The 16,484-nt window shown below is 40.8% G+C and overlaps 2 protein-coding genes across 2 annotated transcripts; both read right to left on the reverse strand.

The window, feature by feature from the left end:
- Positions 1–9,443: 9,443 nt before the first annotated feature.
- LOC138897473 (uncharacterized) lies at positions 9,444–10,121 on the reverse strand. Its single transcript, XM_070183444.1, has one exon. The coding sequence runs from the start codon at positions 10,119–10,121 to the stop codon at positions 9,444–9,446; it is 678 nt and encodes a 225-aa protein (XP_070039545.1).
- A 481-nt stretch (positions 10,122–10,602) lies between these two features.
- LOC138897474 (uncharacterized) lies at positions 10,603–11,058 on the reverse strand. The gene has a single exon (XM_070183445.1). The coding sequence runs from the start codon at positions 11,056–11,058 to the stop codon at positions 10,603–10,605; it is 456 nt and encodes a 151-aa protein (XP_070039546.1).
- Positions 11,059–16,484: the final 5,426 nt, after the last annotated feature.

Raw genomic sequence — 16,484 nt, forward strand, 5'->3', positions numbered from 1 at the left:
AAAATAACATCGCACGACAGAGGAGAATAAAAGTGAAATTTGTTCCTAAACTTCATAGAATCTGGAAGAGTCGTCTCCGTACATATCCTCCAAACTCTACTAAGCTTGCTCGTGAATCGTGAGACCTAGGCCATCTAGTGCTCTAATACCAATTTGTCACGATCCGAAATTTTCCACCGACGGGACCGTGATGGCACCTAACATTTCACTTGCTAGGCAAGCCAACGTTAGAAAATTATTAAACTAATTCCTTATTTCCATTCAGTAATTAAAAATAATTAACTAAGATGAAATATAATAAGTGCGAAATATCATAAAACTGTATTAATTACTATCACCCGGATCTGGAGTCACAATTCATGAGCATTCTAGAATATTTTACAAGTAATAATCTGAAAGAAATACAACTGTCTGAATGAAATAAAATAGTAGGACATAAAAGATAGACGGGGACTTCAAGGTCTGTGAACGCTGATCTACCTTGAGTCTCTGGACAACGGACCAATAGCAAAATCTTGATCAACCTGAGCCGGTACCAAAATATGCACAGAAAGTGCAGAGTGCAGCATCAGTACAACTGACCCCATGTACTAGTAAGTGTCGAGCCTGACCTTGGCGAAGTAGTGACGAGGCTAGGACAAGACACACACATATAACCTGAACAGTATAATCATGCCAGTGGCAACAACAGTAAATAAAGAAATAATGCAGAAATAATGGGAAGTGGACATACAGTGGGAGAATACAACATAAAGAGTGAGAATAATGAAAAGACAGGATTAAACCGAAAATCCTTAAATGAATTGAGCAAATAAAACAGCAAAGGAAAACTGCATGGCATCATGGTCTTGCGTTCGCGTTCGCGACCATGGTCTTGCATTCGCGTTCGCGTTCGCATAGAGTAAATCCTCCCCCAGCCCAGTTTCCCCTTCGCGATCACGAGAGTGACTACACGATCGCGAAGCATAGTATTGCAGACATCAGATACAGCAAAAATACAAAATATTTCTAAGTTCAAAACATCTCGTGGACAATCCGAAACTCACCCGAGCCCTCGAGGCTCCAAACCAAACATGCACACAAGTCTAAAAATATCATACGAATTTGCTCGCGCGATCAAATAGCCAAAATATTACCTAGAACTACGAATTTAATTAGCACCAAACCGAATAAAATTTTCAAGAACACTTATAAATTCATATCTTCTCAACCGGACGTACGAATCACGTCAAATCAACTCCGTTTCTCACCAAATTTCACAGACAAGTCTTAAATATCATAATGAACCTGTACCAGGCTCCGGAACCAAAATACGGATCCGGTACTAACAATGCCAAAAATCAATCAATTCTTAAAAATAAATAATTTTCAGACTTTTAATTTATTTTTTTACAAAAATTCATAACTCAAGCTAGGGACCTCTGAATTTGATTCCGGGCATACGCCCAGGTCCATAATTCGATACTCACCCACCGAGATCGTCAAAACACGTATCCGGGCCTGTTTACCAAAAATATTGACCGAAGTCAACTAAAATCAACTTTTAAGGCATAAATTCTTATTTTCATCAATTTTCAACATAAAAGCTTTCCGAAAATATGCCTGGACTGCACACGCAAATCGAGGAGGGTAAAAATTAGATTTTTAAGGCTTAAGAGTGCAGATTCGAATTCTAAAATATAAGATGACCTTTTGGGTCATCACATTGAAGTAGACAAAGGATAAAAATATTTTTGGATTCTGCTTTCCCCACGACCCCTATTGCACCTTTGTTTTTCTCGATTCCTCTTTTAAAAGTGTCACGCTTCTGATGAAGGACCGATGAAAATAAGAATTTATGCCTTAAAAGTTAATTTTAGTTGACTTCGGTCAATATTTTTGGTAAACGGGCCTGGATCCGTATTTTAACACTCCCGGTGGGTCCGTATCGAATTATGGGACCTAAGCGTATGCCCGTAATCGAATTCGGAGGTCCCTAGCTTGAGTTATGAATTTTTGAAAAAAAAAATTAAAAGTCTGAAAATTATTTATTTTTAAGAATTGATTGATGTTTGGCATTGTTAGTACCGGGTTTGTATTTTGGTTCCGGTGCCGGTACAGGTTCATTATGATATTTAAGACTTGTGTGTGAAATTTGGTGAGAAACGGAGTTGATTTGACGTGATTCGGACGTCCAGTTGAGAAGATATGAATTTTTAAGTGTTCTGAAAAATTTTATTCGGTTTGGTGCTAAATTCGTAGTTCTAGGTATTATTTTGGCGATTTGATCACGCGAGCAAGTTCGTATGATGCTTTTAGACTTGTGTGCATGTTTGGTTTGGAGCCCCGAGGGCTTGGGTGAGTTTCGGATAGGCCACGGGATGTTTTGAACATAAAAAAATCTGGTATTTTTGCTGTATCTGATGTCTGCAATACTGTGCTTCCCGATCGCGTAGTCACTCTCGCGATCGCGAAGGGGAAACTGGGCTGGGGGAGGATTTACTCTACGCGAACGCGAGACGATGGTCATGAACGCAGAGCATTGGGGGGACAAGTCGAACACGAACGCGACAAGTCGAACGCGAACGCGTAGCTCTAGCTATGTTGGGCAGGAGACCTGGGGAAGCTCTACGCGAACACGAGCCATTTCACGCGAACGCGAAGGCAAGGCGGGCTAAGCCTTCGCGAACGCGTAAAGCCTCCCGCGATCGCGTAAGTCCTTAGGAGGCTGCTCTTCGCGAACGCGGCAGTGTTTACGCGATCGCGATGAACACTGTCGCCTAGAGCATAAAATAGAAGCAAACACGGGTTTAAGCCATTTCTTCAATATTTTTCAAGAACCAAACCGGTAGAGGCTATTTTCAAGAGTCATTTTCTTCCCCAAATTATTGGTAAGTGATTCTAAACCATTTTCTTTCAATTACCCATTTCATTTCTTGAATTATCAACCTAAAATCTAGAGTTTTCATGGTAGAATTAGGGGTTAGGGTAGAAAACTAGGGATTTTGGAAATTTAGGAATTTAGACCTCAATTTGAGGTCGGATTCCAAAACTAATTACATATTCGGGCTCGGGGGTGAATGGGTAAATGGATTTGGTTCGGACCTCGGGTTTTGACCAAGCGGGCCCGGGGTCGATTTTTCGACTATTTGGAGGAAAATTTGGAAAATTTAATATATGCAATATAATTGATTCCTTTAGCAATATTTGATATTATTGAGTCATTTTTGAATAAATACGAGTGGTTTGGAGGTGAATTCCAAAGAAAAAGTTGTGATTGAGAATTGAATGGCCTTCGGAGCGAGGTAAGTGTCGTGTCTAACTTTGGCTTGAGGGAATAGGTATTATGTGTTTATTTGCTATATGTTTGGTTGTTAAATACGATGTATAGGTGAGGTGACGAGCATCTATGCGTCGTTGTCGAGTCATAGCTTGCGAGTGAAATTCTATTCTTGTATATTTTGTAGCCTTAAATTCTACTATCCATGCTTAGCGGGTTATTTAAAATGTTGGGTGACTTATATTTGGTTTCACTGAGATTTGGTAACTTTAGAATATTAATTCAAGGTTGAGGTTGCATTGTGCTTTTTATTATGGGTAAAATACTGGTTTCTTTGTGATACTTCTATCTACTCGTTGTTATTGAATCTGTGATATGTGAGTGTTAATGCACGAAGGGTGATGCCGTGCCATGATTTGTGAGTGATAAAGCACGAAGGGTGATGCCGTATATATTATGAGAGGTTTAATGCACGAAGGGTGATGCCATGTCGTTCTATTTATTTATTTGGTGAGGTTGAGAGTAAAAGTACGAAGGGTGATGCCGTGTATATTATGAGAGGTTTAATGCACGAAGGGTGATGTCATGCCGTTCTATTTATTTATTTGGTGAGGTTGAGAGTAAAAGCACGAAGGGTGATGCTGTGTATATTATGAGAGGTTTAGTGAACGAAGGGTGATGCCGTGCCGTTCTATTTATTTATTTGTTGAGGTGGAGAGTAAAAGTATGAAGGGCGATGCCGTGCAGTTTTCCTTTACTGTTTTATTTGCTCAATTCGTTTAAGGATTTTCTCTTTAATCCTGTCGTTTCATTATTCTCACTCTTTATATTGTATTCCCCCACTGTATGTTCCCTTCCCATTATTTCTGCGTTATTTCTTTATTTACTGTTGTTGCCACTAGCATGCTTATACTATTCAGGTTATATGTGGGTGTCTTGTCCTAGCCTCGTCACTACTTCGCCGAGGTTAGGCTCGACACTTACCAGTACATGGGGTCGGTTGTATTGATGCTGCACTTTGTACTTTCTGTGCAGATTTTGATACCGGCTCAGGTTGATCGAGATTTTGCTATTGGTCCGCTGTCCGAAGACTCAAGGTAGATCTGTCGGCGTTCACAGACCTTGAAGTCCCTGTCTATCTTTTATGTCCTACTGTTTTCTTTCATTCAGATAGTTGTATTTCTTTCAGACTATTACTTGTAGAAAATTTTAGAATGCTCGTGAATTGTGACTCCAGATCCGGGTGGTAGTAATTAATACAATTTTATGATATTCTGCACTTATTATATTTTATCTTAGTTAATTATTATTAATTACTGAATGAAAATAAGGAATTGGTTTAATGATTTTCTAACGTTGGCTTGCCTAGCAAGTGAAATGTTAGGCGCCATGATATTTCGGGTCGTGACATTCAGTTATATCCTTTTACATTTAGTAGTGGACTATGTTGCTCGGCCAGCAAAAATTTAAAAAGTTAAATCCACTGTATAGTCTTATCATAAGATTTGTTCTCACATAAGAAATGGAAACTTTCAAATCATGCTAATTATATTCAATAACTTATTGCACTTATTCACATTAAAATGCAACTATAATTTTTGGACAAGCAATATACTCATAGGTATACCAATATAATTTTATTTTGTATACATTAGTAGTGTAAAATTTTCAAACAATTAGTGTCGGCAAGCCACCTTCCGCCATTTTTCTCCGTTACTAACTCCTAATTGGTGTAAACATTATTGCAATAGATTTTCAGTGAATTTGAAAAGTCAATATATAAAACTCACACTCTTAATTCTGATATTATCCACATGACATGACCCAAATGGTTGAAGGCTAAAAGTTTACAAGCACAAAATTTGAAGGAAAAAAAAAAGGCTCTGCAATTCCGATCTAATTGCAAACCCATGATCTTCTGGAATCTGGACACACGCACTACTACTTTTTACCATTTTCTTTGTCGTTCATATTTGTAGTTTGTTTTTTGAATCTTCTCTTTGATTTTCTACAGATACTTTTATTTTGTTTCGACATTATTGTCCAAATATTAGGTATCTTCTTATTTATGGATTCTAAACACAATTTATTCTTGTCATTTATCTCATCTTTGTCGTGAATTGTTTATACCTAGGTTAGAAAAGAAAAATTAATGAAGAAAGAAGGAGAATTTAAGAAAATATTGTCTCAAAAAGGTCATCGTTGTTTCTAATAGAAATGAGTCGATTACTTCCATAGCATGATAAGTTAAAAAGAAAGCACTTGTTGAAAGGATAAAAGTACGTTCGCATAATGTTTTGTTTCTATTGGTGATCAATGTCAAAACTTATTCATGGATCAACAGCTTCCTACAAGTATGAATTAATAACGACAACCATACACATGCACGTGAATAAATGATAGAGAACAAAATGGGAACAAGAACTTTTGTCCATAATACACAAAAACAACGTCTGATGAACATATAAAAACATAACATACTAATGGAAGAATGTACTGGCTAGAACGAAGGAACGTACGGTCAAAATTTCATGTCTTGTCATTTATCTCATCTTTGTCCGAATGTTTGTACCTAGGTAACAAAAAGAAAAAGAAAGAAGGAAATTTAAGGTAAACTTGCTAGAAAAGAAATATATCAAGGCAACTAGTAATCATTCTTTCTAGCTGTTAGAAGCTATATTGGGTGGGGTCCACCCATAAGCGGTGCTGATTCGTCAATTAGCCGTTTAGCTTGTTCTCCGTCTAAATTCTATTTATAACCTATAAGTACACCATTATGAATATAGAAAAAGTAGATTTTTCTAACGTTTCTTAAATGAACAAATGATGGCAACGATTAATACTTCCTTGAATCATAATACAATATCTAGGATGTGGATAAAGTGAGTTCATTCACTACGTGGGGATTTCAGACGAACGGTGACACAAGACACAATTGCACCAGATCCGCTTCTACAAAGGAGAAACTCATAAGTCTTCTAAACTAATATTTACGGTTAAATACTTCATAGCATGACAAACAAAAATGACACACATTGTCAGGATTAATTGAAATTCGCATAATGTTTTACGTCTCCTTTGGTTAAAATTGGAATAATCAACAGCTTTTGTCACGACCCAACTCCCACCGGAGCCGCGACGGAGCCGAACACTACTTGTCAGGCAAGCCAACAGTCACATAATGACTAAGCATTTGAATAAATATGGTTAAATAATCTTAACAATGGAAATATCATAATTATCTAATAAAAACAATAACAATACTGCTACAACCATCCCAAAATCTGGTGTCAACGAGTACATGAGCACTACTGAGTATCAAATACAAATCAAATCCTCAATACAACCGTCTGGACAATTGAACAGTAATATAGGAAATAAAAGAAAGAGAGTCAAGGTCTGCAGACGACATAACAACTACCCCGAAGTCTCCAGAACACTGGTACCGACACACCTCTAGCAATAGCTACGTCTAGATGTACCTGGATCTGCACAGAAAATGTAGAGCGTAGTATGAGTATAACCGACCCCATGTACTCAATAAGTAATAGAACTAACCTTGGGCTGAAAGAAGTGGCGAGCTCAGAAGAAGACAGTCAGAAACCAATATTTATGAAAACACAAATATAATGATGACAATAACAATAAGTAAGTCAAAGGAATTATCATAACAGCTCGTTCACAGTATAGGAATTTAGACATGCTTTCAAGTATAACAATTTAAAGCCCAACACTAATAAGAACATTTCATTTACCAGCTAGCATGTGAAATGATGCATCTCTACGCCTACATGTCAAGTATGCATGTCAAATGAATGATTTTACTGTGGTATCCCCAGGTGCTCTCGCTCTCAACATACTCAAGTTGTCTGTCTCAATAGCCCACTTCATCACACACAAAAAATGACTCAGCACTGTACGGGTGCCTGGCATCAATGCCTCTCACCAAAGCACATGTATGTATATATTACTGTGCCTACGATCGCTGCTGGTATGTCAGACTCCGGAGGAGCGGATCCTGCCCAAGCTCTAATCAAAAGCCAATATGGCCTGCTACGGCGTGAATCCCGATCCAAATAATAATAAAACCAATATGGCCAGCTGCGGCGTATAGCCCGATCTAACTAACACTCTCAACAAGGCTCTAAGGCCCACCTTAGTCATCAACCTCTCCAGTCTCAAGGGCTCACAATCTCATATCACTCATCCCAATAACACCATATATGGAAAAACAATAACAACATGCGATGTAATAATAAATGATGAAAAGAGACTGAGATATGATTTGAAAATGAAGAATCATGACTGAGTGTATAATTACAGTTAAGTCAGATAACCCAAAATAATAGAAATAGCCTCATTAAATCTCAAACAATTAACCAAATAGCGTAAACATGATTTCTAGCATGAAGCATAGCTCAGTAAATCTAACAAGTAGGGAAAACACAGATAAAACAAGGTATGATAGCATCATAGTCCAAAAGTCAACCCGGATCATGATTATCCCGGTGCACGCCCACACGCCAGACACCTAGCATGTGCGTCACCCCAACACATCACAAATAACACGGTTTCCGAGGATAATTACTCTCCATTCCAAGTTTAGAAATGTTACTTACCTTAAAATACAAAACTCAATTCTCCAAAAAGCCCTTGCATCGCGAATCGGCCTCCGAGCGACTCAAATCTAGTCAAAGCAACTTAATACCATCAATAATAGCCATAGGAAACAATCCCAAATGATAAAGCTAAAGTCTTGAATCAAATATGCAAAGTCAACCTAAACGTTAACCCCTGACTTGCACCACTGAACTCGACAAAATTCACAAATTTTGAATACCCATTCATTTACGAGTCCAACCATACTAATTTCATCCAATTCCATCCACAAATTTCACTCTCCAATAACATAGCCAAAATCCGCAAATTTCACTTCAAATTCATATAAACTAGGTGTAACAACTAATGGGTAATCAATATCTAACATCAAAAGTGATTAAACTTCATTTACCTCTTCAATTGTAGAAAGTAATCTCTCCAAAAAATCGTCCTTAGCCGAGCTCCACAAGTCCAAAATGAGGAAAATGAACAAAACCTTCGTTTTTAGCATCTACCCAGAGATTCTCGCACTTGCGGCTAAATTGGTCGCACTTGCGGCGCTGCTTTTGCTGTCCAAATTCCGCTTCTGCGAAAATCACTTAAGTCCCGCACCAGCACTCCTGTTCTCCCCATTCTGCACATGCAAGATGCTTCTGTGGTCATACCCCCGCTCCTGCACATCCGCACATGTAAATCACTTCCGCATCTGCGATTCAAGCCTATCCAGTCAAACTGCGCTTTTGCAGAACTCTTTATGCATATGCAGGCTCGCAGATGCAAAAAATCCCTCACATCTGCCGCCTTCTCCAGCTCCAGCCAAATTTTCTTCTGCGATCACCGGGCCGTTTCTGCGGCCTCGCACTTGCGGCCAAATCCTCGCAAGTGCGATTGCACCAGAACTTGCATCCTTTAGCATTTTCCCAAGTCCAAACATGATCCGCCAATCATCCAAATCACGCTCGATGCCCCCGGAACCCCATCGAAATAAACCAACCAGTTCAAAAACACGTTAGGAACCTCAAATCACATCGAACAACATCAAAATTACGAATCGCACAGCAATTCAAGCCTAATGAAACTAATGATCTTCCAACTTCTAAAACTAATGTTGAACCATATCAAATCAACTTCGAATGACCTCAAATTTTGTATGCAAGTCCCAAATGACACTACAGACCAATTCCAACTCTCGGAACAAAAATCATAACTCGATACTAACAAAGTCAATTCTCGGTCAAACCTCTCAATCTTCCAAACCTTCAACTTTTTAATTTTCTCCAAAAAGCCTAAAACCAACCTACGGACCTCCAAATCAATATCCGGACATACGCCTAAATCCAAAATCACCATACAAGGTTATTGGAACCATAAAAACTCTATTCCAGAGTTGTCTACATAAAAGTCAAACTCCGGTCAACTCTTTCAACTTAAGCCTTCAACCTTAGGACTAAGTGTCCCAATTCACTTAGAAACTTCCCCGAAACCAATCTAACCATCCCAACAAGTCACATAACCACAAATGAACATAGAATAGATAATAATTAGAGGAAGAGGGCTACAATACACATAACGACCGGACGGGTCGTCACATTCTCCCCCTCTTAAACAAATATTCGTTCTCGAAAGGGTCTAGAATCATACATGGAGTCTCAAATAGGTGGGGATATCTACTCCGCATATCCTGCTCAGTCTTCCATGTAGTCTCCTTGACTGGCTGACCTCTCCATTGTACCTTCACTGACTCTATATTCTTTGACCTTAACTTTCGAACCTGCCGACCCAAAATAGCCACCAGCTCCATATCATAAGTCAAATCCCCGTCGAGCTGCACCGTGCTGAAGTCCAAAACATGTGACGGATCACCATAATACTTTTGGAGCATAAAAATATGAAATACTGGATGAATACCCAATAGACTAGTTGGCAATGCCAGTCTGTAGGCCACCTCCCCAATTCTCAAAAGCACCTCAAAGGGAATATACCGAGGGATTAACTTTCCCTTCTTCCCGAACCTCATCACACCCTTCATGGGCGAAACTCTAAGAAAAACCATCTTACCCACCATATATGCAACATCACGAACCTTCCTATCAACATAACTCTTTTGTCTGGACTGTGCTGTGTGGGGCCGCTCCTGGATCAACTTCACCTTCACCAAGGCATCACGGACCAAATCAATTCCCAACACCCTAGCCTCCCCAAGCTTAAACCAACCAACTGGAGAATGACATATCCTCCCATATAAGTCCTCATAAGGAACCATCTAGATACTCGACTAAAATCTGTTGTTGTAGGCGAACATTGCAAACAGAAGAAACTAATCCCACGAACCTCTGAAATCCATAACACATGCACGTAACATGTCCTCCAAGATCTGAATAGTGCGCTTGGACAGTCCGTCCATCTGAGGATGGAATGCTGTACTCAACTCCACACATGTGCCCAACCCTCGCTGTATTGCTCTCCAAAACTGTGATGTGAATTGTGCGCCTTAGTTATAAATAATGAAAATGGGCACGCCATACAAGCGGATAATCTCATGGATGTAAATCTGAGACAACCACTCTGAAGAATAAGAAGTCACCACCAGAATGAAGTGTGCAAACTTAGTCAACCGGTCCACAATAACCCAGACTGCATCATACTTCTTCAAGGTCTGTGGTAAACCTACCACAAAAATCCATAGTGACGCGCTCCCACTTCCATGTCGGTATCTCCAATTTTTGAGTCAACCCTATCGGTTTCTAATGCTCATACTTCACCTGTTGACAATTCAAACACCGAGAGACATAAGCAACAATATATTTCTTCATTCTCCACCACCAATAGTGTTGTTTCAAGTCACGGTACTTCTTCGTGACACCTGGTTGGATGGAATAGGTATGAGCCTCCTCAAGGATCAAATATCCCAACCCATCAATATTTGGAACACAAATCCGGCCTTGAATCTGCATAACAACATCATCACCAATCACAACCTCCTTAGCACCACCCGGCTGCACCGTGTCCTTCAACACCAACAAGTGAGGATTATCAAACTGGTGAGCCTTGATACGCTCCAACAACGATGGTTGTGCCATAATACAAGCAAGATCATGGCTGGGCTCCGAAACATCCAATCTCACAAACTGATTGGCCAAGGCTTGAACATACATGGCTAGTGGCCTCTCTGCTACCGATAAATATGCCAAACTGCCCATACTCTCTGCCTTCCTACTCAATGCATTGGCCACTGCATTGGCCTTCCCCGGATGATACAATATGGTGATATCATAGCCTTTCAGCAACTCTAACTATTTCAGCTACCCCAAATTAAGGTCCTTCTACTTGAATAGATGCTAGAGACTCAAATGGTCAGTATAGACCGCACATGGGATGCCGTATAGATAGTGCCTCCAAATCTTTAACACGTGAACAATGGCTACCAGTTCTAAATCATGCACAAGGTAATTCTTCTCATGAACCTTCAACTACCAAGATGCGTAGGCTATCACCCTACCATCCTACATCAATAATGCACCAAGCCCAATACGTGACGCATCACAATACACGGTGTAAGATCCCGAACCAGTAGGTAACACTAACATTGGGGTTGTAGTTAATGCAGTCGTGAGCTTCTGAAAGCTCTCCTCACACTCCTCAGAACATCTGAAAGGAGCACCTTTCTGAGTCAATCTAGTCAAAGGTGTAGCACTAGACGAGAAGCCCTCCAAAAAATGACGATAATAACCTCTAAACCAAGAAAGCTCCGAATCTCAGTAGTTGAAGATGGTATGGGCCAACTCTGAACTGCCTCAATCTTTTTCAGATCTACCTTGATCCTCTCACTAGACACCATATGACCCAAGAACGCCATCGAATCAAGCCAAAACTCACACTTGGAGAATTTAGCATATAGCTTCTTCTCCCTCAAAGTCTGGAGTATGATCCTCCGATACTGCTCATGATCCTCATGGTTGTGCGAGTACACCAATATATCATCAATCAATAATATGATGAAAGAATCAAGATATGGCTGGAAGACACTATTCATCAAGTGCCTAAAGGCTGCTGGGCATTGGTCAGCCCAACAGATATCACCAGAAACTCGTAGTGACCATAGCAGGTCCTGAAAGCTATCTTCGAAATATCTGAATCCCGAATCTTCAACTGATGATACCTAGACCTCAAATACATCTTCGAGAACACTTTAGCACCCTGAAGCTGATCAAATAAGTCATCAATGCGTGATAGTGGGTACTTGTTCTTGATTGTAACTTTGTTCAACTGCATGTAATCAATACACATCCTTATAGTACCATCCTTCTTCTTCACAAATAAAACCGGTGCACTCCAAGGCGACACACTAGGCCTTATGAAGCCCTTATCAAGTAATTCCTGCAATTGTTCCTTTAGCTCCTTCAATTCAATATGTGCCATATGATACGGTAAAATAGAGATGGGCTGAGTGCCCGATACCAAGTCATTACCAAAATCAATGTCCCTGTTGGGTGGCATGCCCGACAGGTCTGCTCGAAATACATTTAGGAAGTCTCTCACTATCGGGACTGACTCAATGGTAGGAATATCAGCACTAACATCCCTCACGAAGGCCAAATATGCCAAACATCCCTTCTCAACCATCCATTAAGCCTTCAAATGTGAAATCACTCTACTAGGAACATAATCCAAGGAGCCTCTCCACTCTACCCTCCGCACCTCCGGCATCGCCAACATCATGGTCTTTGCATGACAATACAGAATGGTGTGACATGGAGACAACCAATCCATGCCCAATATCACGTCAAAATCAACTATGCTGAGCAGTTGAAGATCAACTCTCATATCATAATCCTCAATAGTCACCACACACGACTGGTACACATGGTCCACAATAATAGAATCACCCACCGACGTAGATACATAAACATACGTAACTAAAAAATCACGGGGCATATCCAAATAACGAGCAATGTATGATGACACATATGAATAAGTGGAACCAGGATCAAATAATACTGAAGCATACCTGTGGCACACTGAAACAATACATATGATCACAACATCGGAAGCAACCCCCTCTGGCCTAGCGGGAAAAGCATAGCATTGAGTCTGACCACCACATGATCGACCTCCCCCTCTAGGGCGACCTCGAACTGCCTGAGTCCCAACCCGAGCTGGCTGAGCAGGTGGTGTAATAACTGATGTGGAAGTCGTAGCCTGACCTCTCTACAACACGGGACCTCCAATAATACGGTGGTAAAACCTCCTGACATGCCGCAACTCCCCACAGTCGTAGCAACCTCGATCTAGGGATGACTACGGGACCTGAATCGGACCTAGAGAATAAGAATAACCATGAAGAACCCGGTACTGACGAACCCTGAACTGATGGAGCACAATACGAACTGTGGCTAGATGATTCACCATGATGAACCGGACGAGCCATCTGAGGGGCCTAAAAGGATGACCTCTATTGTAATGTGACTGACCTCCAGACGAGGTAACACTGAAACCACCTGAACTATGGGGCCTCTTGCCCTCCCGCTCCTCACTCTCAAGCCTGCTAACCTGCTTCAAGTGCATAACAATCTCGACCACCTGGTCAAACCTAGGATCTGTCTCGGCCTGTCGAGCTAAGCTATAGCGTAAGCCATAGTTGAGGCCATCAATAAACCTCCTAATCCTCTCTATCTTAGTAGGAACCAACCAGACTGCATGATAAGCCAAATCTGCGAATCTCTTCTCATACTGAGTCACAGTGATACCTTCCTGGCGTAGCTGCTCAAGCTACCTACGCAACCCTTCTCTGCGTGTCTATGGAACAAACTTCACTAAGAAGAGAACTAAGAACTCATACCATGTAAGTGGTGATGTACCGACTGGCCTGCTCAACTCATAAGCCCGCCACCATCTATAGGCTGCCCTTGTCAGCTGAAACGTAGTAAATGCAACCCCACCAGTGTCCAAAAGACGCACTATGTGAAGAATCCGCTGACACCTATCTAGAAACTCCCTAGCATCCTCTGACTCTGATCCACTAAACTCTGGAGGCTTAAGCCTCCTAAACTACTCCAACCTCATATGCTCCCCATCACTCATAGGTGGACCAACCTCGGCCCGAGAAGCAGCAACCGGCTGAGCAGGTAGTACCTCTGGTGTTTGACGTCCCTGAGCTAGCTGCTCTGGAGTACGGGCGGCTGGAGTCTGGGCACCTCGCCCAGCCTGTGAGGTGGCTTGTGCAATAGGATTCGAAACCGCCTGAGCCAGGCTCGTGCACACAGTCAAAATCTAAGCTATGGCCTCCTGAAGGCCAGGAATAACCAGAGGCACTGCCGGTGCCTGAGTTGGTCCCACCGGCTCAACAATACCTGGTACCTGATCCTCAGCTGCAGCAAATTGTGGCTCCACAGGTGCTGCTCTGGCTATAGTACGAACTCTACCTCAGCCCCGGCCTCTCATGGCCCTAACTGATGATACAGGTGGCCGTCTGCCTGATCTAGTCGCACGTGTCCTCACCATCTGTGAGAGAATAGAAGAGTCAAGTTTCAAGCTTCAGAAATAACAAATCCGCACGACAAGAATGCAAGAAAGTGAAATTTCCTAATAGTTTGGTAGCCTCTCGAAGATAAGTACAGGCGTCTCCATACCGATACGCAAGACTCTACTAAACTTGCTTATGACTTGTAAGACCTAAGCAACCTAGTGCTCCGACACCAACTTGTCACGACCAAACTCCTATCAGAGCCGTGACAACACCTAACACTACTTGCTAGGCAAGCCAACAGTCACATAATGACTAAACATTTGAATAAACATGGTTTAATAAACTTAACCACAGAAATACCATAACTATCTAATAAAAACAATAACAATACTACTACAACCATACCCAAAATATGGTGTCACCGAGTACATGAGTACTATTATGTATCAAAATACAAACCCAATCCTCAATACAGTTGTCTGCACAATAGAACAGTAGTTAGGGAAACAAAACAAAGAGAGTCAAGGTGCGAACGACATAACATCTACCACAAAGTCTCCCAAACACTGGTACCAACACATATCTAGCAATCTCTATGTCCAGTTGTACCCGGATCTGCATACGAAGAGCAGAGTGTAGTATGAGTACAATCGATCACATGTACTCAATAAGTAACATAACTAACCTTGGGCTGAAAGTAGTGACGAGCTCAGAAGAAGACAGTCAAAAACCAATATTTATGAAAACACAAATATAATGATTACAGTAACAATAAGTAAGTCAAAGGAATTATCATAATCATCTCGTTCAAAGTACATGAATTTAGACATGATTTCAAGTATAACAATTTAAAGCCCAATAATGATAAGAATATTTCATGTACCAGCTAGCATAAGGAATGATACATCTCTATGCCTACATGTCAAGTAAGCATGTCAAATTAATAATTTCACGGTGGTACCCCCAGGTGCTCTCACTCTCAACATACTCAAGTTGTCTGTATCAAAAGCCCACTTCACCACCCACACACAATCACTCAGCGCTGTACAGGTGCCTGGCATCAATGCCCCTCACCAAAGCACGTGTATGAATATCACTGTGCCTGCGCTCGCTGCTGGTATGTTAGACTCTAGAGGGGAGGATCCTGCCCAAGCTCTAATCAAAAGCCAATATGGCCTGCTGCGGCGTTCAGCCCGATCCAAATAATCATAAAGCCAATATGACCTTCTGCGGCATGCAGCCCAATCCAAATAACACTCTCAACACGGCTCTAAGGCCCACCCCAGTCATCAACCTCTCAAGTCTCAAAGGATCACAATATCATATCACTCAAACCAACAACACCACATATGGAAAAATAATAACAACATGCGATATAACAATGAATGATGAATAGAGATTGAGATATGATATGTAAATGAAGAATCATGACCATGTGTATAATTACTGTTAAATAGATAACCCAAAATATTAGAAATAGCCTCATTAAGTCTAAAAATAATCACATAGCCTAAATATGATTTCTAGCATAAATCATAGCTTAAAAAATCTAACATGTATTTAAAACACAGATAAAACAAGGTATGATAGCAACATAGCCCAAAAGCAAACCCGAATCATGATTACTCCGGTGCACGCCCACACGCCTATCACCTAGCATATGCTTCACCCCAATACATCACAAACAACATGGTTCCCAGGGATAATTACCCTCAATACCAAATTAATACCTTGCCTCGCGAATCGGCCTCCGAGCGACTTGAATCTAGTCAAAGAAACTTAATACCATCAATAATAGTCATAGGAAATAATCCCAAATAATAAATCTAAATTCTTGAATGAATATGCAAAGTCAACCCGAAAAGTCAACCCCGGGCTTGCACCCGAGAACCCGACAAAATTTACGAATTCCGAACACCCATTCAATTACGAGTCCAACCATACTAATTTCATCTAGTTTCATCCACAAATCGACCTCCAAATCACCAAATCTCACTCTCTAATAACACAGTTTAAAATCCCCAAATTTTACTTCATTTCACATAAACTAGGTATAATAATAAATGGGTAATCAATATCTAATATCAAAAGTGATTAAAGTTCACTTACCTCTTAAATTATAGCAAAAAGTCTCCCAGAAATCACCCTTAGCCGATCTCC

The sequence above is a fragment of the Nicotiana tomentosiformis genome, chromosome 8 (assembly GCF_000390325.3).
Source record: "Nicotiana tomentosiformis chromosome 8, ASM39032v3, whole genome shotgun sequence".
Lineage (NCBI taxonomy): Eukaryota > Viridiplantae > Streptophyta > Magnoliopsida > Solanales > Solanaceae > Nicotiana > Nicotiana tomentosiformis.